The sequence below is a fragment of the Pempheris klunzingeri genome, chromosome 19 (genome assembly GCF_042242105.1).
Source record: "Pempheris klunzingeri isolate RE-2024b chromosome 19, fPemKlu1.hap1, whole genome shotgun sequence".
Taxonomy (NCBI): domain Eukaryota; kingdom Metazoa; phylum Chordata; class Actinopteri; order Acropomatiformes; family Pempheridae; genus Pempheris; species Pempheris klunzingeri.
In genome coordinates this window covers 7,184,657-7,208,831 of record NC_092030.1, presented here as the reverse complement: position 1 = coordinate 7,208,831, position 24,175 = coordinate 7,184,657, and the positions used below count along the sequence as shown (strand labels likewise).

General features: G+C 38.6%; 1 protein-coding gene across 6 annotated transcripts in view; it reads right to left on the bottom strand.

Moving 5' to 3' along the window:
- Positions 1-13,019: 13,019 nt before the first annotated feature.
- LOC139218562 (uncharacterized) overlaps positions 13,020-24,175 on the bottom strand; it is a 28,253-nt gene continuing 17,097 nt past the window's right edge. For all 6 annotated transcript variants that reach the window (XM_070850170.1, XM_070850172.1, XM_070850175.1 and 3 more), the window contains 2 exons: positions 16,207-16,282; positions 13,020-14,801 (listed from right to left, as the gene is read on the bottom strand). In XM_070850170.1, the coding sequence (XP_070706271.1) occupies positions 14,729-14,801; positions 16,207-16,282 (149 nt within the window). In that variant the 3' untranslated portion in view covers positions 13,020-14,728. The remainder of the gene's footprint in view (positions 14,802-16,206; positions 16,283-24,175) is intronic.

The following is a 24,175-nucleotide window of genomic DNA, read 5'->3' as shown; positions in this document are numbered from 1 at the left end:
ATGTGGCAACAGTTATTTACTATCTTGTACTAACTTGTGTTGCAGGTGCTAGACTTAAGAAGTACAAAAATTAGAAATAAAAAAAACAGTAGTTCAGATCTATGTAGAAACATTATAGTTAACTATTTTTGGCACGCTGGAAGAAATCCAACAAAGGATCCTGCTGCACTTCCCCGACCAGTGAATACTTACAGGCGAAACGTGACAGAAATTTGCTTAGATTATATTAACATAAACATATCTAAGTCATCTGGTGTCAATCGAAGTTGCTCTGTATGATCACCATTTGATGGCCAAAACACTGCAAGTCTACATGACATATCAGAAAAAAACAAACATGTATAGTGAAGCCATAATTTAATAATGTATACACTATATATCAGCTGATATATTGGTTGCTAATAGTACAACTTCCAAATCACCAGTTGTGGCGCCAGATGTTAAAATTCTAATTCTGAAAATTAGCTTTGAGACTATCTTATCCAGGAGTTAACCACTTTCAGTGTCCCTAATTAGTGTGAAATGTGGCATTATCATTAAAATGCCACATTTTTTGCCTGTTATTTTAAGTAGTGGATCAATCTGGGGCGGAGGATACCCATTCATTCTGTTTTTCACATGATAAGAAAATAGGAGCTGATTTTGAAAGGGTAAAACACAACTTCTCTCCTTTCTATGAGCCACAATGTGGCATTGATGGAAAAATGAAAATAAATTGCTACAAAGATGCACATCAGTAAAACTGAAACTATCAAAATCAGTTTTTCTACAAAAATACTTATAGTATTTTTGTATCAAGCATCTAGTGGTCAATAAAGGACTTGGTTAGTGATACTGGTAGCTAGTTAGTCTAGTTGACCTTTGTGGCCCCACTGAGGATCTGTCGAGATACGTTTGAACTGATTGTTGTTTACAGTTGCTTAGTTGTCTCCTCTGTTCTCTGTGATGGGAGCTGCTGTTGGAATCTCGTCAGTAACACAATCTGTCACACTGCCGGGGGATGTGACGACAGCAGTTCCTGGTGGCGGCGTTATCACAGTTATCGCATCTGTGCTCATTGTGTCTGGTTCAGGGGTGAACGTACTCCCGTCTTCTGTCGCGATGGTTGTCATGGCATCGGTGGTCATGGCTGGTGTGGTCTGAGTGTCCTCCGAGGACTCCTCTGAAGATTGACTTTGTGAAGATTCACTAGATTCACTAGATTCACTGGATGAATCCAGTGTCTGAAACAACCCTGGAGAAGAGTTGTCATAGCTGGAAGATCCAGTAGACTGCCAAGACAGCCAGTCGTTCCCTTCCAGCCACCCCTGCATCCGGTCATTGTCAGTGATGTCAGCATCATAATGACGATACTGACCAATCTGTTAAGGGAATATCAAATGACGTTACAGACAATATGGTCAAATAAAGCCCACAATTTCCTGTCTGATTTCCCAGCTAACTATCCCCAGATGTTACTTATTATTATCATATATTTTATATATAATTCACATATTTTATTGGATGATGTACTTTTAGTGCCAATGCTGGAGGTACAGTGTCCTTTATAATAGAAAGTAATTGTTAGCTATTAAAAAAAAAAATTGTGATTACAGCCTTTCACACAACGTAATCGTACCTCAAACGATGAGCCGGCATTGTAGAAATATATCATTTTAACAATGGTAACATTGGTAATGGTAACTTTTTCAACAAGCACACGTGGTGTTTTGTAGAACCAGAGAATAATTCCAATCAAAAATTAGAAGCTACTTAGCTTCGCCTGCTAACGTTTGCACACTCAGCATTGCGCTCCGACTGCATTTAACACAGCAACTGTCTATCACTAGCTACAGCTCTCCGGTGCACAGTTGTGATGATGGCAAATGACCAGAATGTCAAAACCCTTATTAATGGACAATATTAATAAAGGGGCTGCTAACATGGCAGCATGTTAGCAGTAGTAGTAGTAACATATATGTCAAAACAAACACCACGAATATAGAAACTGATCATTTATTTTTAATTTCACTTCGGCTTTTGAAGGTTTTAGAATGGATGAGCTCTGTCAGTTGAGCTCTGTGTAATTTGTGAATGATTTGGTGTAAATAGTGAGGTTTGGCAAAATCGATCTTGATATAGTTTTCACTGTGTACAAGAAAATACAAGTAGTCACACACAACTCAGTGAAATATGTAGAAATTAACCAACAAAGTATATTGAGGTTACAGTGTTACTGTACACCCCATGACAGGAATGTTCTGGTTGACACGAACTGTAATACTGATAATTTAGCAGTTTTAGTGACATATTCAATTCACACAAATTCAACATATGTAAGGTTTGGTCTCAATATTTACATTACTGTACAACAAAGAGAGAGGATGTCAACCAGAGAGTCCCAAATAAAATCTGTAATATATTCATACTAAAGAAATACTGCAGTGACTGTAGTGCATGATTGAAAACTGTAGCTGTGAAAGTGGCCGCGAGAAAACTCAACAATAGGAAAAGTGAGACACAGTCACAGAGAGAGAGAGAGAGAGAGAGAGAGAGCAGTGAGGGAGGAGGAGGAAGGAAGATTCATATGCAGCTTCATGGTCGGCTTACCGGACTAGAGGAGGCTGTTGTAAAAAGGATGATGACGAGGGCGGTTGTCAGAAGCTCCATCTCTGATTGGTTCCTGTCTGCAAAGGAGAGAAGCCACAAACAAAAGCACAGTCACTTAAACACAGCCAGAAACAAGACACTGTCAGAGTCTCAGAGACATTTACACTGGAGAATTGCAATAATCTCTTCGGCAGTTAATGTAATTAAGAAAAAACGTCATTTTCTAGGTATATACTGACATAGTTGGTGTTGCTGATAAAGCTATTGCGCTTTAAGATATCAATTACAACAAAAATATGAATCAAAATTCAATTGAAATGATTGAAATAAATCCAAAACATTAAAACAAGCTTACCAGTTTTCTGTTTCCTTCCAGATCTTTTCTATAGTTTATACTAACTTCTCTTTAATCTTGCTTAAAGTCAATGGGGTTCTGTGCAGCTGTGATCAGTGCAGGAAGATGTCTGACCTCCATGCAAGACTTGCTGCTGTTCATATACGCTGCAGGGTCAGAGAGGCTGGGCTGGGTAGGGCTGTGACGGGCAGGGGACCAGAGGGGAGGATTGGGCAAGACTGGGTTGCCCAGGGCTGGAGTGGAGGGGAGGGGCAGGAGAGGAGGTTTACCACACACTTACAGATCATCCAAATGCCGAATCAGTGGCAAAGTTATTTATTTTCGTTCAAGAGTTATGTATTTTTTTTGGTAGAGGTACAGATATTTTACGATACTGCAACACAATATTTTTTTCAGAGTAAAAGCAAATGTTGGAGTTTAAATTGTACAAATGTATTAACTTACTTTTTAAAAGTGGAACTCCTGCAGGGTGTACATGGAGTTCATATTCCTGCATCCGATACTACCTTGTGTACCTCAGATGTTGATTTGTGTGTGTGTATATTGTACATTATGTTTATTAATATTGAACATTAACACAGTATAGTTGTCATGTCCATATAGTGTAGAAAGAAATAATTTTAAAACCTTGGGATTGGATTGTATCTGTGTTGTCTGGCAGTAGGGTTTGTGATGAGATGGCCGAGAAATTCTAAATGGACAATGATGTTTGCATGAGGTCATGGAGAAAATATCCAAGACATAGTCTGACCCCAGGAGTATTGAGCATCAGTGGAATGTCACAGTAGATTCAGAGTGGAGCAGCACTTTGATCCAACCTGTGTGTGTGTGTGTGTGTGTGTGTGTGTGTTTGTCACCACTGTGTGACTCCCTCTTCACCTCACGAAAATCACTCGAATGCTTCTGGGTGAATCATAAACAAGATGAATCATGAAAAGGTTTCAAATTAGGAGTTTAAGGACACAAGGACATGCATCAACGCAACAATTCTGGAAAATTAGACCTCACCCATTACATGTGAAACTGACAGAGGAACCATGGCAACCAGCGTAAACATTAACATAGATGCAGTTTTTGTCTTTTTTAAATTACATAATCATCCACCAAACTCATTATCCACAAAAACTGTGATAAATTATTAAACTTATTAATTCCCAAAAACACATTCCACACACTTCACAGTGCAAAATAAAGATTTTCTTGCAATTTCTCCTCAGTGATCTGAACAGTTCCTGAATATCATTTGTTGTGTGTGTTGTTTTTTTGTTTTTGGTTTGTTCTTGTCTTGCAGTGTTTGTCTGTGTCATGCCCCACCCTTAGCTGGCCCAATGTGGGAGACAACACTCCACCACTGACCTAAATGTCACTGCAACAGCACCTTTAAAAGACCCAAGCCATGCTATTGACTTTGCACAAAACTGCTGAATGTTCTCTCACTAAAGACTGAAAAACAAACAAACGGGAGCAACCGATCACGTGCCGCTTACTTGGATAAAGAAGAACTGGTCATTATAATGGAGAAATATGAAAACTGTCAAACATTTAGTTCTGACACTGTCCCATAATGAAGGAGACATGGAAATCACTGCAGTTTTTGGTCAAATCAAAGTTAAATGAATTTTGATGAACAACTATTGACTGTGCAGCTGTTCAGTGTGAGGATGCTCTGCATGTATAACATTACACATTTTCTGTATCACCACCAATTCGTGTAATTTCTTCTGACAGTGTGGTGCTACAGTTGGCGCCACCGTAACTGCCTGACTTTGTTCGGTGACATTGCTATAATGTACAGCACAACAAGTTTGCATCGTGATTTGCATATACAGCATAACATCACTCTTAGAGAATATCATCAGGGAAAAGAGGGTAGTGCCTTTTACAGGGGTTTTACAGCGCCACACCACATTAAGTTTGCATCATAAATTACCATAGTTATCTAATTAAAAGGGAGCCACCTTAGTGACACTGAAAACCCCGACTTTAAGCTTAACATAGCTCGCTAAACCTCTCAGCAATCTGCAAACCAGAAGCCACCTTTCTGTAAGTGGAGCCTGGATCAAGTGCAGAAGACCTGTACGGAGCTATAGACAGGAGAGGAAGGGGACACAAACACGTACAGCCGTAAAAGCCTAGTTCTGGACCCCTGTGCTGTTTGACCCTTTAGGTGTTTGAAAATGGCGGCTGTGGACCCACATCTGTGGAGAAAAGATGTTTCCTGATATCAGTACCCCTAGCTTGATTTTGCATTCCCACAAATGGCTGTTTCCGCTGATGGGAAGCCAGTGAGTGCTCTGGTCCTTGCTGCTGCACTTGTAGCTCCTTCTGTTTGCTTGGGGTGTCTGTTTTGATCAAGCCCCCCTAAAACAGTGCTCAGGTCTGAGGCGAATTATGTAAGTAGATTGAGATGCCCACTGACCCTAAAAGGACTTTTCCCTATAAATGGCTGATCGACAGAGAGACTTTTTCATTTTTGCAAACATACCAAAGATTTACTGGCTGTAGACTCCTCTATATTCATTATTTTATAGACCAAACGATGTGTCTGATGTATATATGTAGATATATTAGCGTGCTACAAATGCCACAACTGAATTGTAACTGCATTTAGAAATAGAACATGTATGTGCCGTATGTTCATTACGGTGTGTGTTACAGCTGATTGACTGGCTAATCTGAACATATCATAACGCAATGATATGCGCATCAATGTATAATATCATTAAAAAAAGCCTCCCATAATGTGACAATACATTTGCATCTGCAACCACTGTGATGGCTGTTGTCTAAGTTGCTGGTAAAACACATTGTTAGAATGTCTTTTTCATGTAACATGCTGCAGGGACATGTGTCCTAGATAACATGCACGTTCCCCTCAAGTCAGCATTCTATCTTCCTGACTCCACTTTGTCTGGACGATGGTCAGTTCATGTAAAGGTTAAGTCCATCTTTGGGGTACCCCCTCACATACCTGAAACCAGATCTTGCTTGTGGAATCCTATATACAGTGGGTACGGAAAGTATTCAGACCCCTTCACTTTTTCCACATTTTATGTTACAGCCTTATTCCAAAATGGATTAAATTATTTTTTTCCCTCATCAATCTACACACAATACCCCATAATGACAAAGTGAAAAAAAGTTTACAGACAATTCTATATGTGAAAGCTTTGCTCTGTATTCTTTAGTCTCATCTATGCCTGTGATGTTAGACTCCGAGCTCGTAAACCTACATAAACATCTTGAATGAATCTTGGACTACTCTCTTCATTACTACAACCACAGAAAAGCATCCCTACACACACACAAACTAAAGTAAATGCATCATCACCACAGCACACACACTACGCGCCTGAGACATAAAGCCACTTCAGACACTTAACAAACCCACATTCATGTGTCACATGTAGTCTTACAGATACAGTAAATCAGGTCTGAGTCAGAAATAACTTATACCACATTAAGCATTATTTTTCCAGAGGCACTCAGGGGAAAATCCTAACTTTGGTCAGTAATTACCGTCATCCAACCAGTCTTTTCTCAGGTATAGTCATGTACAGGAAGTTTTATCTTGTGTGTTAGGGCAAGTTAACAATACTGATGAAGTCAGACAACACAAGGAAACCAAACTGTTAATTATGATAATCCTTCTCTGAAACTCGCATGACAGAAACACAGATGATTTGGGAATTGAGCCATGGTCATAGAAGGAGACAGTAAAAATCCCCCTTTCTGGCTTTGTCACTCTTAATTTCCCCTTCTCATGAACAGGGCATGCTTTAGATAACATGCTCACCTCATTAAAGTATGTAAAATAAAAATAAGTAAGCTGTGTCTGGTTTTTGGTTACTAAGCATCTCTAATAAGGACAGTCTTCCAACATTTCCAGAAGGATGTCACCTCACTGCTGCTTATTTTAACAGCACAGAGCTGCCTTATACCTTCATGTAAATGATTTGCTTATAGTTATGAAATAGTCCACTTGTTTTCATTTTGGGTCTTCTCATATATGACGACATATGCAAATAATGTAAAACTATGGTAATTCTATCGTTGAAGTTTATGACAAATTACCAAAAAGTGAGGCCACGGGATGAAGCAGCACCATCTGGTGTCCCTCAGGCTACTTTGTGTTGTCGACTCAAACAGCGTGAAACAGCCATGGCTGCTAGTGATGGAGACAGAAAACGAATCTGAACTAACATTTCAAATACCATAGTCACACAAGGTAAAATTACTGCTTGAAGAATTACTACAAAATTAGCAATACAATCCCACTAAAACACGAACAAACTAACAGATCGAGGCAGCAGTAGACAACAGCAAATCCTGCCTTCTGTGAGGTAAAATGTTTTTGCCAATGGAGTCTGGTGGCTCTGAGGAGCGTGATAACCTTCTCTGTAGGGATCCTTTTCCGTACTGTCATCAGACTTCGAAAAACAAGCGCTTTTAGTTCCCCCAAAGGATTTGGTTACAGTTAATGTAGCACATTTTCAGCTACCAGCCAGTCAATCTACCAGACTAATTCCAAAACTACCTAACTTAGACTATATTGAGGTAACGCAACCACTTCCTCCCAATGTATAAAGGTAATATCCTGGATATGAGTGCTGCCATATTGCGCTGGTGACATCATGTGGAGCCAGAGCCCATGCAGTAGTGGTCGGGGCAGGTTAGGATTAGCTGTCAGTTATGTCACACACCCTTTGTCATAGCATCAAATAACTAATTAAAACCAAATTTATGAGAGGAAGTGAACACTTGAACATATATCAGTGTGTAAATGACGGAAACCACCAGGGGGGCGATCAAAATGTTTTAGCCTCACTTAAAACCCAAAACAAGTAAAAACAGGGCCAAAGTTTAAAAATATAGAAATTATGCCATAAGTAAAATGCTTCTTCCACCACTTCAGTGTAATGTTATGGATGTGAGCCTCTGAGAGCAACTCAAATAGGAGTTGCTTAGCATGTGGACTCTATAGTAGTTTATTAGATCGTGCTGGCCAAACGTCATTGAATAAACTCAGACAATATCTCAGTGAGAACTTATACTGTATATTTGCAACCAAAATGTTCGCTTTTATTCCAAGGTACTATGACAAATGCTTTTTTTTTTTTAATTCTGGCAGCTCTGTGTTTGAATTGAACCAACAACCTTATAGTCACTGACCTGCCTCACAAACCTGAACTGACACATCCATGAAAGGTGTCATCATTAGTAATAATGACGGTTTGATTGAAAAATCATGACTCATCGTTAACTAGTTCAGTCTCGGTGTTAGCAGACAGCGTTGCAACAGTATCAAGATTCCACTTGTTGATTCAGACATACATGGAAAGTCACCAAGATGTTAAACTCTGTTTATTCATATCACAATGAGAGCATGTTGTGGGAAACTGGTGGAGGCTTCATTGCTGCCTGGACGATTCACAGACAATGTTTTTCCAGGCAGGAAGTGTTGCGTATATGTACCACAGAAGGGAGGTGATCTGTTACTCAGCACTTTAGTTAAGGTCTGGGAAAGTTATTTTTTAACCAAGTATTAAAAAAATTAAATATGTCCTTTCTTCTGCTTCAAGACTTTTTCCTGGATTTGCCTGAATATGACTGTAGAAAAGTGCTTTAGTTGATACAAGCGAAGACTGTGGTAAAAATAGATGGAAAACAATGTAAGTTTTGCAGATACATTACATGTGAAACATTTGCTGTAACTTTGCCAATAGATTCAGTCATTCTGACGTCGTCTGATGTGCTCCCGCTCCATTATTTAGTCTTTCACCTTCCCGTCTGCAGATGTGGGAAGGTGTCGCGTTGGGTAGATCTGGCCATCTGCAGCTCAGGACCACTTTGTGCCTACATTTTAGCAAGAGCTGGAGGAAACTAGTCAGATTATGTTGGTATTTGTGCTTTCCGGTGTGCTCATAACAATATGATTGCGTTGTCCAAATGTAGCTATTCACAATGTGTTTTAATACAATATTTCTTCACAAGTCACCTTTAGTTACACTTTTTATGGTGGTGGGTTTTGCACTTCAAAAATATCAACATGTGCTTCAAATTTTGAGAATTGTATAGCAGGCTCATGTGAACTGATCAGGACAGAGACTTCTGATATGTATTTAGTCAACATTTTAAAAAAGTGAAAAGGGATTGAATAGAAAGCCGCACAACGTCAATAGACCCTTGTCACAGCATGAACAGGTTTGGGATGATTAATAGGATTAATGATGTGTGCATTCCTTTTAGGTGAGCCAGCTTCAGGTGGAAGGTATTGTGTACACTGGCCGACTGTCATGGCTTACTGAGACATCGATAACGTCTTTAGGCACACCTATACTTTTCCTGCATTAAAGACACATTTCCACACATAGAAGCCTCATCTCCCACCAAGTATCATCAACATGTCAGGTACAATGTTTTCTAGATAGAAAGATTGTTGGTAAATGGGCACTGTGCTTTGGACACTGTGCAGGATATCTTATCATTTGTCCATCTATTATCTATTTTTGCGCACGGCTACAATGAACATGTAACGTGCAAAATGTACTCGTCTGGAGCAATAACTTTGATATTGATTTTAATGCTGACTGATTGAATCGGTACTTGTCATTATGCAACGTTGTGGCAAACTACAAAGTAGCCTACATTACAGACCTGTGCTGACAACGTTAAATCTAACTTGTATTGCATTACGAATAAGCAATATCACAACATGCGCCACAGCTTATTCAGGCTATAAATGGAACTACTAGTGTCTAATTACTAATCTTTGTTTTTAGCATCTGTCATGTGTACACAGTGTATAGTTCTAACACAGGTAACAACAGAGGATTTCAGCAGATAAAACATAAAAACGAACAAACAAGCTGGCAAACCAGAAAGACGGAGCTCTGTAAGAAGTAAAATCCTCTGTTGTTACCCAGACGGACTCGATGCTGTGTGCATGACAGACACAAACATTAGCAGTGCTCCGTTAGGGACTTTTTTTTTTTTAAATGTATGGTTACATTTAGAATATTCCTTGACAGCACGGGATGAGACAAGGCCTCCAAGCACTCGTATTTGTTGTTTTAGAGGTGGACAAAAACCTTCTTGTCTTTTGACAAAACCACTGTTGAACTTCAATTAGGTGCATTTATGTGTTGCTTTAAAAATTGTTCCAAAATAAATAAACCTCAAATTCCTCTGTTTTGTTGATTATCTTTTGGGAATCAGAGTGAAGTATGAAGAAACTCTGCTGTCAGGACTTGAAGATAAACAACAAAAATGTGGCTTAATGGAATGTTTTCATTCAGTCTAATTAGTGGTGTGTTAATGTGTATACATGTGTTGCGCGTGTGTGTGTTAATTTACTGATAAGGCAGTAAATTAATAGTAAATCAATAGGGCAAGCAGAGAATTGCATTGACTCCCTGAAAATATTTTAGTAGTAGTAAGTGGTAGTACACAAAATGTTTCAGTGTTCACAAATGTCTTGCCCCAAAAAATAACCTCCTGAAAGATAAAATAATGCACAAAGAGTTAGAGTTGTTTGATGTCATCGAAAACAAAACATACATCAAATAACTTTTCTTTGGCTTAAAACTAATTTTAAGTTAGCAAGTGTGTCTGTGTAGGTATGTTTGTTCAGTATGCAGCTGTATATGAGGACCTGACAAAATGTCATCACTTGAAAAAAACTGTCTAGAAGCATAATTGGTCCTTAGGAAGATAGAAGTACAAGAGCTGTCACACACACACACACAGATTCTCTGAGCTTCATATTCCTCCTGGTGATTAGTGACATCTGCTGGTGATGAAAATCCCTTGCAAAGTACAGTAACAACAACTGCGACTCAGGGGGTTGACAAATTGGCAGAAGCAGCTCACACTGCCAACAGTGGAAAGAGACTGATTTGCTGCAAATGCTGATCTCAATATGGAACTTTTGGCATTAGCAACAATACTAATATTGAACTGTTTTTTTATCCATCTATTCTTAATCAATACAGCCGTCTGCACGGGTGTCGCGACAGCACTAATGCATGTAACACTAAGTAGCACGAAACAGTTCAGTAAATCACCGTTACAGAGGAGGAAAAAGTACTTTACTAAAGAGGGACAGGGTTCACTAGCCTCTTATCGGGGGATTTCTATGTTTTTATGGTGCACCAAACAGTTAAGCACTGCGGGGCTGTGTGGGTGTTGCTGTATGTGTTGATGTGGTGCTTGTGAACATATCTCATCAAAGCAAAACGAGAATGGTTTCAGTTCATTTGAAAAATTCCCCAACGTTATTTTTGCTGTTCTGCTTTTTTAGTTGTCACCACATCACCACTGGTATTTATGTGAATTTGGATCATTGGACAGGAGTGAGGTTGCAGGGGTCGGCTTCCTAAAAGACTACATATAGTAAAACAGACGCCAAAATTCATGTCACTGTTCTCGCTGTATCTCTAAAATCTCCCTCTCTATCATTTATCTCTGTGTTCAGCTTTACAACAGTGCAGTCTAGAGTTCACCAAACATGCCGTTAAGTGTTTTCTGACTTTATAAGAGCTAGAAGTGTAAACATGAGAAGAGACCAGAAGCAGTGAAGCTTCAGTGAGACAGAAAGTGAAACCTGTAACCTGTTCTTCCATGGAAATAACTGCAAACCAACAGTTTCCGTTCTGTTAGTAGACCTGGTGTCTGTGTGTGGGATGTACTTTGTGTGTGTGTGTGAATGTGTGAGTGGGGTTTTGATGGCACTAAACCAGAGTTATGGTTTATTGTCCTCATTAAATGCTGCCTGTGAGGTTCAGTTGTCTTAATTGCTCATCATTTTCAGTTTATATCTCTTTTTGTCATCACATCTTTCCAACATTCTACTTAAAGTTTATTACTCAAAAGCCTCAAAGTATAAATGTGTGTAAATATTTTAAAGTTTGGGGCTGGATGGCAGTGTTAGTCTGTCTGAGTTCTGGATTGAAATATCTCAACTATTGTTGGATTGATTACCATGAAATTTTGGACAATGTCTCCATGGTGCCACAAGGATGAATCCTTATAACTTTGGGGATCCTGTAGCGCCACCAGCAGACCAAAATTTAAATTTGCATAATACCTTGGTTTATATGCCAGCAAAACAGCTGTGATATGTGTTTAGCATGATGCTAATTAGCAAACAGACCACAGCCACAGCTCTGCTTCTATGTGCTCCTCTAGCACTGTGGTATCATACAGACAGACACAATACAGAGCTGTGTGCTGTGTGTCTGAACACATCAGCTGACATTACAATTATACTGCAACTATTATTATTTGTCGTGAACATTGTTATTGCAAAATTAATAGTATTGCGATCGTTTTAATTCAAATTATCCAACGCTAGTACAGAACTTTGTATACTGTATACTATACTTGCATACTAAAAACTTTTTCCATTTTTTATATTGAGGGAGAATGTGGTCACTCCATTTTTAATCTTTAGAAAAACAATTTGTCCGAGCAGTTGGGGTCATAGTTTTAAACGGTGAGTATCCGTAGTGTGTAAGGCACTTCTCTGTTATTGAGTTTATGCTGCACGCTGTCAGACTGTGGTTGCAAACAGTTGCAAGTGAAGACTGAGAGAGGAAACTGCGTCTTCCTGTTTCTGCTCCTTGTAGTCTCTGAATAAAGAGAGCAGGGAATGAACTGCAGAGAAACTATCCACTTATTCACTGTACTTGCAGTATTTTCTCTGAGCATCACTGCCAGTCTGTGAGACTCTTACTCCTCTCATCTTTTTTCCTGCTGCTTCGAAAGAGATGCACGTCTGACATAGAGTATGTTCCCTGAGTAGAGTTCATATCTGTCAGTAACACTAACAGTGGCAGTCTGTGGCTAATTTAAGGACTGTGAATACTGAATATAAGCAATTTGAGCTTTAAGTAAGTTGACTTGAAGTTGGAAAGTCAGTAGCATTCATCCTTTGGGCACCATGCATGTGTGTACAAAACTTCCTACAAGTGGTGGACTGACACTGCCATCCCTGGAGCCATGCCACTAGCAGGGCTAAGATAGCATATGAATGCATATTTATACTTGTATTTGTCATATGCACACTCACTCATTATTCATACAACTTTTATTGTGCAAACAATTTAGTACAATCTTTCCAAACAATAAAATTCAATCAAAAGCATCAAAACTGTCAGAATATTCTTCGCCTGAATGCAAACAAACAATACTATTTCAAATACTGAAGTGGAGTGAAAAGTGCGATCAGAAATCCAACCTGCACATACAGCAAAATCACACAAACATGAAAAACTTTACACATTAATTCAGTGATTAGCATTCAATAATAAAAAAAACTTAAATAGTAGTTGAAGTTGATCAGGCACGAGAGAATTGAAATTCCCTGCCCCGCATAATGTTAAAGCCACATTTAATGAAAATAAGATTTTCTAAGAAGATTGAAGAAGTCCTATTTAATTCTAAAGAAATAAGAATCTTTTCTTATAAAAAGTTGCAGGAGGGGATTCAGTGTTTTGCTCAAGGCCACTTCAGCAGGATGAATACAAGGGGCTTGAACCATAGATCCTCCTTTTAAAGGCTAGCCTCTCTCTCCCTCTGCACCATTCAGAGCAATATGAAACCAATGTAGCACCGTTCAATTTCTAATATTCAAATCAGGACTGATTGCGCAAAAAATCCTTGGATGGAAAAACACACTTTAACAAACTTAATTGGAAAATGAATTGAATGAAATCTCAGACAATTTCCTCAAATTTGTGGGTTGTTGTAGCCGCTAACACTAACGGTGGCCCTTTGTTTATCCTAAAATGTCTCTGCTTCCATCTCCCAGGAGAAATTCTTAGCTCTTTTTTGCTTCAAACAGGTCCAGGTTGTCTAGGTTATTGGTTCAAGTACTCAAAATATTTAAAAAAAAATATTTTCTGTTCTGTTTTTCTTTCTCCTTAAAATCTCAGATTTCATTCTCTCAGACCTCGGCTCGCTGTCAATCCACTCAGGAAAAGCTAAAATGGTTATTTGTCCTTTTCAACACTTGCTCAGAATTTCCATTTCCTCTAACTACAGATGTGAGCCTCTCCATCTCCTCCTAATCTACACACTATAAAAGCACACGTAAAAGCAGGAAATGTGTCTAAGGTCTGAACTTGCCGGATGTAGGTTAACGGAACACTTCAATGTCTGAACATTTACCTATGTTTGCTACAGAAATGTAATAATTTCAGTTTCAATTTTTAGTTTAATTGAGGAAAACATATCTCCGCAGGTGTCTATAAGAATAATTCATAATAAAAAGTATATTATTTTATATATTAGGTTGTGTAGTATTTGCACTTCATGCATGCTCTTGCAGAAACTTGAGCTTTTCATAACTTTGCAAGTCAAACATTTTGATGGCCCTGTTGTCACTGTCATGTTATCCTTGGCACATTTCCACTTCTACACACTTAGCCATCTCTTTAAAATTGCTCAGAGTTGGTTAATTTTCAGTTTTTTACCATAAAAAAACACACATAAACAACTCCTTTTTGTACATGTCAGAAAGAAGTGAAGTTTTTTTTATATCATGTGAGATTCAGGATACCTCTAATAAACACACTTGTATTCTCTGTGATTTTAGCCTGTTACTACTACTGAAAAAAGATCAATAGAAATGTCACATTTGTTTTGCAGTTCACATTCAGAGATTGTGAGCACCTTGAAGTCATTGTCCATACACTATAAACACACTCTGATTATTATATGAATACACTCTCCTTCGGTTTAGGTGGCCACTTCCCAGAATCAAGAGTCAAAAGTTAAGATTCAAGGGTCATACATGGGGTTGCTGAAAGTACCATGCTCACTTGCGTCCCTTAGATGGTCATAGGATGTCCGTCTGGAATGGAGAAGAATCAGAGAAAATCAAATGAGAGATGAAGTTGAATGGACAATAAGGAAAGGATTTTGACAGGGAATAATTCTAATATACAGTTCCACTCAAAAAAAATTGACACACCTTCTCATTAAATGCTTTTTCTTTATTTCTATCATTTTCTACATTGTAGATTAATATTGAAGACATACCAGCAAATCAGCAGGATTTTTATAGTGTTTGATGGTTTTGGCGACTGCACTTGAGGACACATTCAAAGTTCTAGATGGACTAACTGTCATATGATAAAGTAATGATGGACTGTTGTTTTTTTTTTACTTGAGTTTAGTTTACTTTATTGGTTCAGTGGTTCTTGCCATAATATAAATTGAAGAAGAAGTCCAATAGGGCGATTCACTGCATAGAACTGTGAACCAACCCTACCTCTGCAAAACACAACTGATGGTCTCAAACACTTTAAGAAGCAAGAAATTCCACAAATTAACGCTTGACAAGAAACACTTGTGTGGGAAAATCTTTGTATTACTACTTTTTATCTCCACTGTGTTTTGTATTACAATTCATATCTTGTATAAATGAACTCTCTCTCAAGGACGGAACTCCTAGTTCTGGGAACAGATGTTTTAGCCTGGCATAACTTGTTTTTCTTAGAATCACGGTGGATGGTGATCTGTGTGACAGTGTAATAGAGAAGTAGAACTTTTAGTCTTGTGATTTATGTGTAAGTAAACTGGAATGAAATGTCTCATCAGCTGCCTGAAAGTATAAATACTGTACTCTCTCTCTTTGTAAGGCTGAGCTCCTCACTCAACCACTCTGTGACTGTGTGCTTTCTGAATAAAGACTTTTACTATAACTCTGACATTATTACTTGGTCCTTCAAGCTGGATTCCCAGATCTCTGTGTGTCCGCTCCAGGTTTGGACCCTGAAACCTCGGCCCCCATTTGAGTAACAAATGGGTTTGGATCATTAAGAGGCCAGGTGTCTACTGGAGTGGGCCACCGGGACAGCGGAATCAACGAATTATGGTGAAGATGGCGCTCTCAGGTGTGTAACAGTTGTTTTTTAAAGGACCGGGGTCAGGGACCTCAAAAATAAAATGAAAAAAAAAAACAAAACACAAAAAAATAAATAAATTAAAAAAATATATATTAGAAAATAAATAAATAATAAAGAATAGATAAAAAGTAGTAATAGAAAGATTTTCCCACAACTTGTTAATTGTTAATTTGCAAGAGTGCAAATCTGTCATCAAAGCAAAAGGTGGCTACTTAATCTAAAATCTAAAATATATTATGGTTTGTTTAGCACTTTTTTGTTTACTACATAATTCCATATGTTTTCAAAAATGTCATCACTTTACCTTCAGCACATTAAGATTACCATACTGTTGAGCTCTGGACTCACCGAATCTTGAAGTAGTACAGCACCCCAAACACCACGACGACTACGCTCAACACACATATCATTGCTATAATACTTCCTGGAGAGACAGATTGAGAAAGAGAGAAACAAGTTTAAAAATTAATTGAATTAAAATCCATTGTTAGTACAAAAAATATTTGGTAGTGTTTTCACACACTCCAAACTACAAATGTCAACCTCAGGGGATCAACGCAGGGTCTTCACAGGTCTGAAATGACACACCTAAACACTAATGGACTCCTGATTAAATCCAGTAATTTTTAACAGACATACGTATATATCTGACCAACATTTTACTGACCTGCCCTGGTGCACATTTGAGAGGAGGGAGACTCGACAAAAAATTGCTACTAAAATTGGTGTTGTACTGCTAAAAACCTGTATCATGTCAAATACAACATATAGTTGTCAACTAAGACTTGCCAAGTTGTGTTGTTGTCTATGTATATAAAGAGGTGCAGGGCTCAGGGGGTGAGATTTGTGGGTATCCATAGTCACGAAGGTGGCTCTCTTTTAACCTTGCGAGGTGGTAACTTACTCTGTAAACTTAACCTAAAGTTCATAATCTAAAATTTTTGAGCCACACATTAGTAATACCACGGAACAAAGCCATTCAGTTACGGTTGTGCAAACCCGCTGTACATGCATTCAGTTGGTGCTGAATAAAATCTGTAATATTAACATACACTAACAATCCACAGCTCATCACCCAAAACAGAAGAGCTATAGACTGCCATGGATCACTGTCGTTTTTATGTTTGGCCATGACTAGCTGTAAAGTCTAGTATATTTGTTATTAGAAAACTGATTAGTCTATTGGCAATTATTCAAGATAATATTCAGTCAATAAAAGTCATTTCACTTTGATTTCTTCAAAAATTAAAGAGATTTCCACGTCATTGTAGGTTAGTGTCAGGCCTAAATACACTGCCACATGTTTAGATACTCTGAATCAAATTAGAGCTCTACATTGTGCCGGTGCTATGTTACAAACAAACCAGAGGCACTGAGAGTGCACTGAATGATAATATGAATATATTCTGAGAAACCATTCAGCAAATTTGTAGGAAGGAAAAGTCAGATGACGCACCAAACGCTTCTTTAGGGGAACTCACACAGAGCCTGAAGCAGGAAGCCTGGGTTAACACAGACAGTTGATAACCACCTTTGTTTTACCTGTTATCTCTGCTTGCGAGTTGAAGATGTGTTGAGCAAACTCATTCACACACAAACACACACACACACACACAGCAGAGACAGCAGATAGGTTTCAACTGCAAAATCTAGTGAATGCCAACTTATTATGCATAATGATAAACAAACCCAGGATCTAACCCACATACTGCTAGCAAATCACAGCAAAATTTCACGTAAAACACCCCACACACTCACAAAATATAGTCATTCAGAACCAATAAATTATTCTTTGTTTAAGATTTACATGGTCCCCTGCCAGGGATTTCATGAGGTTAGAAGTCATACAATAATCTGAACATGCCTAATAAAATTTCAGACAGCTGTGACACTCCCAATTTACTCCTCTTACCTAGAAACGGAATTCAATCAATACCACCTTTAAATTAGGCTGTTCTCAACGCATCAGGCTATGGTCAGAGTTCAAGTCAAGCAAGTAATGGTTAACTGTTGAGTCAGGAGGATATATTAGGGCTCAGGAGGCTCTGTTGGACACAAATTGCTGGATCTTAGATTACCAATCTTTATATCGCCACAGAACAAAGCTGTCTGATCTTTGAACTTAGGTGGCATTAGTGGGTTGGAATGTAAGATAGAGGTTTATGGATGTAGAGAAATTCACTTCTACTGTAGACCTTTAAAAGAAATTCTATTCTTTTTATGCAGTTTATGTCTAAGTTTTCAGGCTTTTACAGGCTGCAACAGAGCAAAACAAGATGTCCCGTCCAAATAAAATGGAATTAGACCTTTGTTGATTCTCCATGCCTATCTCCCTTCAATTCCTGTAATCTCTCAATTGCGTCCGTCAAATGAAGACATAACTCTCCAATAACAAGTCATTCATCACAGGTGCAAGTTCTGCAAGCAGGTAAGCAGGTATGCCAGATTTGAGCTAGAGTTGGGCCACAGTCAATTTGACTCCCTCTGAAATATTTCAAAATGTGACCTAAGATGTGACACAGATATTATGGTTTGTACCAAAGGGGTTGTAAACGTCAGTCACGCTACAATTATTTCTTGAAGGTTGAAGGAGTTGCTTTGGTGCTGAATTAATTATTAAACACTGGAGGCATTTCAGTTGGAGGAACCAGGTCTAAGTTTAATTCCCCTCTGATTGTATTGTATTGGACTAGAAACTATGTCTGTTTAAACTGTTGTGAGTCTAATCCTCAATGGTCTTCAGATGTGATGGGAAATCAAACAGAAACTTTTAGTTTTGGACTTTGGGATCTGCTGAAATAATTCTAGGTTTAGTTGCTGACTTTAGTTTCTGGGTCTACATAGTACTGACTCATACTTAATTTTAACACGACAGGTGGCCTTGAAGAAGTTAAGTTAAAAAAAAACATGACCCTGAGAGACGACATAAAAGATCTGAGTCAAATATGTTACCAGATGTAATGGCTGCTGATGTTGGGAAGGAAGTTGTTTTCACAGTTCCTGCATCCTACACACAGTGAGAAATAGTAAGAATGGATAGATGTAAAGAGCCATGAGACTTGCTTGTCATGTCTTTTTGGAGGTGAAGGTGTTGTTAACACTGAGACCATGAGCCCAAATAAGATAACTGAATATGAATCTTGAAAACCAAAAATGGGCAGGCAGTTTCCTCAAACAGCTTCAGTTTGTTCTCACTTATGACTCAAGACTTAACTGGAAAGTAAACAAGGAAGCACAGTCTGTTCACTTATTAATCCTGTGTTGACAGTGGACCTCTTAAGGAGGTCAAAGAGAAGGAGGATCAGATAATAGGATGCATTGACTGCAAGTGTACATTTGACCCCTTTTATCATAGAGGTGTGGGACCAACTGTGCTTCATTGGTTTTCTTTAGGTGTGGGTGTGTGTTTATGGAATCAGATTTGTTTCAAAAGTTTCAAGCAAAACTTATTAAAAGTCAATCAAAATAAATGGATTTGAGAGAGAAAAAAATGAACTCAAGCCAAAAATTATAACCTTCAAAATAAAAAATGTCTCTTGAAAACAAATAACTCTGTCTTTTACTTTGTTCAAGGACGTAGTAGCCATAATAGGATGAAGCAACCATAAAAGCCACAGCCACAACTAGCATACCCAGTTAAATATGAGATGACTGTCACTATGCAACTTTTGTTGGCAGACTAAACTACCACAGCACCAGTTTAGTCTGACAGAACATGGCTGTAGACTCCCAGTCTTGTTTCTATACGGAGCTTTGATTTGATATTAATATTGAACTTGTAAATGAGACCTACTAACCCTCAGTGTGTTCTTTCTGAGTGTAAAATACAGAAAGAATGAGTATATAAAGTAGTTTGCATATAAATAATACAATTTTAATTTTACATTGTGCTTACAGTTTTACTAGAGGAAATGTAAAAAGGAAACAAGTTTTTGTTGCTGTGTACCTGAGCTCAGAGCCTTGGACTTGAGTGGATCCTGTATTAGTGTGGTCATTTGGATGGTACTGGTGGTGGTGCTAGTGCTGGTGGTGGCACCGGTAGTGCTGGTGGGTTTGGTGGCCTGGCTGGTGGTGCTTGGGGTGGTGATGCTGTTGCTGATGCTAGAGTCCTTGGTCTGAGTTGTGATAAATGTGGATGATGGGAACGAGGAAGAAGATGAAAAAGATGTGGAGACAGCTCCTGTTTCTAATGAAGCTGTCGACTCAAGAATGTTGTTTTCTTCAGTGATGGCTGTTTGGTTGGTGAATGAAGGTAGAGATGGAGACGTATTGGTGACAGCTGACATGGCAACTTCGGTCGTTGATGAAATTACAGTTTCGGACTGGGTGCTGATGGCGGTTGGTGTGTTTCCAGAATTTAGTGGATCTGTTGTCAGTTGTGTTAGTGATAAAGATGATGATGTCTCGAGAGTTGGATTTAGCAGTGCTGCTACTGAACTGAACAGCAGACCTACAATTCAAAAGACAGGATGTTGCTTATCAAAGTTTATTTGAGGTGCACTCTTGTAGCAACATATATCAACACATATAAGCGCATACGACAGTTATTCTTGATCTGATCAGCTCCTTTTTATGGACTCTACATAGTACAGTGATTATTCACCAGTACATACTTGAGCTTAGCATTTTTAGCAGCTGGCACTCTAAAACACAGCTTCACTAATTTTTAACTTCACTCTCAGAACCAATAAAAGACTTAAAAGTCATGGCAGAACTATGCTTTGTGATGCAGGGCTGAACAGGATGAGATCAGCTATGACTCACAGTTTTCCCATTTTTTAAGTAATCTGGCCACAGTGTTTTCAATTTAAATTTTTTTTTTTAGAAAGAGAGAAAGTGTTATTGATCATGTTCCTCTTCACATGGTGTTCTTCATGGAGTCAAAGGCCTCTGAGCTCACTAAAATATCTCATGTACTTTCTCACTGAGATCAGAGCTCCATTAGGGAGAGCCAGGTCTGATTTGTACAAGAAAGTCTGTTTTTAAAAGATGCTTTAACTCGAAAGACGCCCGACTTATGTGTAAACAGGAAATGATCTCATCCAAAAAGATGAAGAAATATTCTACAATATTAAGGGTTTAGAGTTACATTAAATAATAAGAGAGGCGTTTTTGCAATGGAGCCTAAATGTTAATCAGAGTTTAAAAGGTAGTTGCAGTGGCTTGTCAATTTTTTACATGGTAAGTCTTCATTCCCTCCATCCTCTTGAGCCAAAATTTCAGCACCTTCTATTGAAATTCAACTTACGTCAGGAATTTTTTTCAATTTAGTGAATTATCTCATTCTGATCTTGTTGAAACATTTACATTAAGGAAAATCTTACACAGAAATCAGATTTTAAGACTAGTCACCAAATGAATTAGCATTCACTATCATGCATGCCTAAGTGTACTTACATGTTATCAGAGTTTGCAGACCGACCCTTGTCATTGTGTTCCTTTTACCGTATATCTCCACAATCACTTGTGCAACTGCAGCTCTGTGCTCTCTGCTCCCTGTGGACAGCTGTAGTGTGTGGCTGCCTGTGACTATAGGTGACTGATTATAAGAGCCTGGGGGCAAGGCTACATGATGACTCATATTCAAAACCTCGCAGGGCAGCTCGGTCGTGCTATCGAGCTGCTGTGGTGGCAAACACATATGTGGCAAAATGTATTTGGAGTATACTATTTTAAGGTATAGAAAATAAATTATGCCATTATGCCAAACTGAATTATGAGTGAGTTTATCTTAGATGATAGTATTCAATATGATATTGCCAGTATTTGTATTGGTGCTTATAATTTTGTCCTTTTCTCAACCTTTCATCACAGTAATATTTCCAAAGTATTTTTGTAAAACTTTTTAAGTGCCAACTACTTTTGCTTCAATAAATTCTATTTAAATGTTTATTTTGTTCTTTTTAAAATATATTGGCAGTATAAGTGCATGTGATTGATTAAATCATAAATTAATGAAATTAAGAAATTATAAACTAGAAATCAGTGACTTATTAGTTGTCATTATTAATATACACCAGCAGAGACCAGCACATACATTTAGGATGTGGCCTGGGGAGATTTGGAGAAAGTATAACAGTATGACTAAATCTTTGAGAGCATGAAACACAATGAAAATGAGTTCTGATTAATTAATGACCTGTTAATCTGGTGTAAACCAAAGAGAGGTGGAATTATGCAGCTGCCTCAATCACTTGAAGTTGCCTCAATCACTTGAGGCATCATTGGTTGGAGCAAAACAAAAGTTTGAAAATTAGTGGAAAAAGATTTACAAAAAGAAGTGAGTTTACCAGACTTCAAGCTAGAGGCCCACAACTACATGGAGCCACTATTAGGATGACACACCCAAATATCTGTGTTGGGCTTCACTATACAGTGAATAGCACATGGTGAAGACCGCATGTTTCTTTTCTGTGTAAAACTATTGGGCTCCTTTCCCCAATGCCCAGTTTCACAGATAGGTGTGAAATCACCCCCGCGTCCAGCTCCACTGTCACCATTGGCCGGAGGCGACACATGATTTTACGACCGCAGGCCCACAAAACCAGTTCACCCCCACTGAACTCTCTCTTTCTCATCGTCTCTCCTGAAGTGGACAGACCACTTCTCTTTCTGATGTCTCCTCCTGCAGAGGAGAGACCACCTCTCCTGATCTTTCCTGAAGAGGAGAGAAGCTCAACTCAGCTAAGCTCTGCCTCAGTGTGGTCTGTACCAGAACAGCCACCTCCTTCATGGTAGCGACACAAGGTCCTGCCTGAAGTAAGCAGATCAGAGCCAGCAGGCACGACCCAGAGTCTGCCAGCTGATAACCAACAACAAGAGCACACCAGCAAGTTAGCACAGAGCTGCTAACTAACAGGAACAAAGGAGCGACCGGATTCCTCCAGCCTGCAACCACACAGCAACGGACACGAACCACACCTTTCCTCCAGCAACAAGCTGAGAAAGCAGCACCCTCAAGGACACTTCTTCTACCCCTTTAAGGACTGGTAACAAACTCTAACTGGGCATAATTAGCATAGCATTACTGCATACATGGTTTACCCCTGTTAATGTATTGACTTGCTTTAATGTTCATTGAGTTTGATTATTGTGATGTGTTGTAGATTACTGTGCAGCCATTAAGTTTAGTTGATGTTAGCCTACAAACTAACCATCCTGTCTTAACCTGCACCTTTATCTCTCTCACACACACAGTCTGCAACAGGCCACTGAGGGACAAAGCTAAGCTAACAGCACTTAGCTTCCTTTGTCTCCTGTGCCCCACACCCCAGGGGGTCTGGCCATCACCATTTGGTCTCTCTCCCCCCACCTTTGTGGGACCCATCTCACATTCCTCAGCCTTATCACACACACACACACACACACACACTCTTCATATTATTCGTTAGTTTAGTCATAGAGATTTAGTTAGATTGTTTGATTGATTTTGTTTCTGCAACAGCAGATGTCTTTAATACCTACTCTGCTTCAGCTGTACTTACAACCAAAGTAAAACTCCTTCACCTTAATGAGTAACAAATGATGTCCCTGAATTTTGCTCTGTTTTAATAAATGTTTTAATACTTGCTGTCTCCTTTAATGTTGTACAAGTGTGAACACTGCCAACCTCTACACTGTCAAGAACTCCAAAATCCTTCAGCTAGCTATCAATGTGGTAATTTTGGTAGAAATTATTAAATTAATTATAAACATAATTCCAAATTGATAGTTTAGTATTTTTATGAGACTAAATCAATTAAAACGGCTGTCTTTTCCTCGTTTTTCGAGGTGGTGCCCCAATCGAGGAGGACTTTAATCAAAGTTCATTCATTTTAATAATTATTAATTATCTTTGATAATTATTAATTATTTCTGATAGCCAAATTGAACATTACCACTTGTCAAAGCACAACATCTGACTGAACTGTTGGTAGTAGAATTGCTTTGTAGGTGTAAGACCCAGGTTTTGACAAGGAAGAATAATGTGCGGAATAAAAAATGACAATATGACAACTCTGGCTCAGAGTTAGAGTGGGTTGTCCCTCAACCGGAAGGTTGGAGGTTCGATCCCCGATCCTCCTGTGAGTCAGCATGTTGAAGTGTCCTTGGGCAAAACACTAAACCCCAACTTGCTCCTGAAGTAGCTTCAGCTTTGAGTAGTTGAAATGACTAGAAAGGCGCTATAGCTACAAATACAGACTATTTGACAATATGTCTGCTTCTGAGCCCTTGTTTTAGCATGTTAATCATTAGTCCAACAATGTTATAGGAGGTCAATGAATCAATGGAGTGATCTTATAACTTTTCAAGTCAATATTTCAATTTGTCCACTACT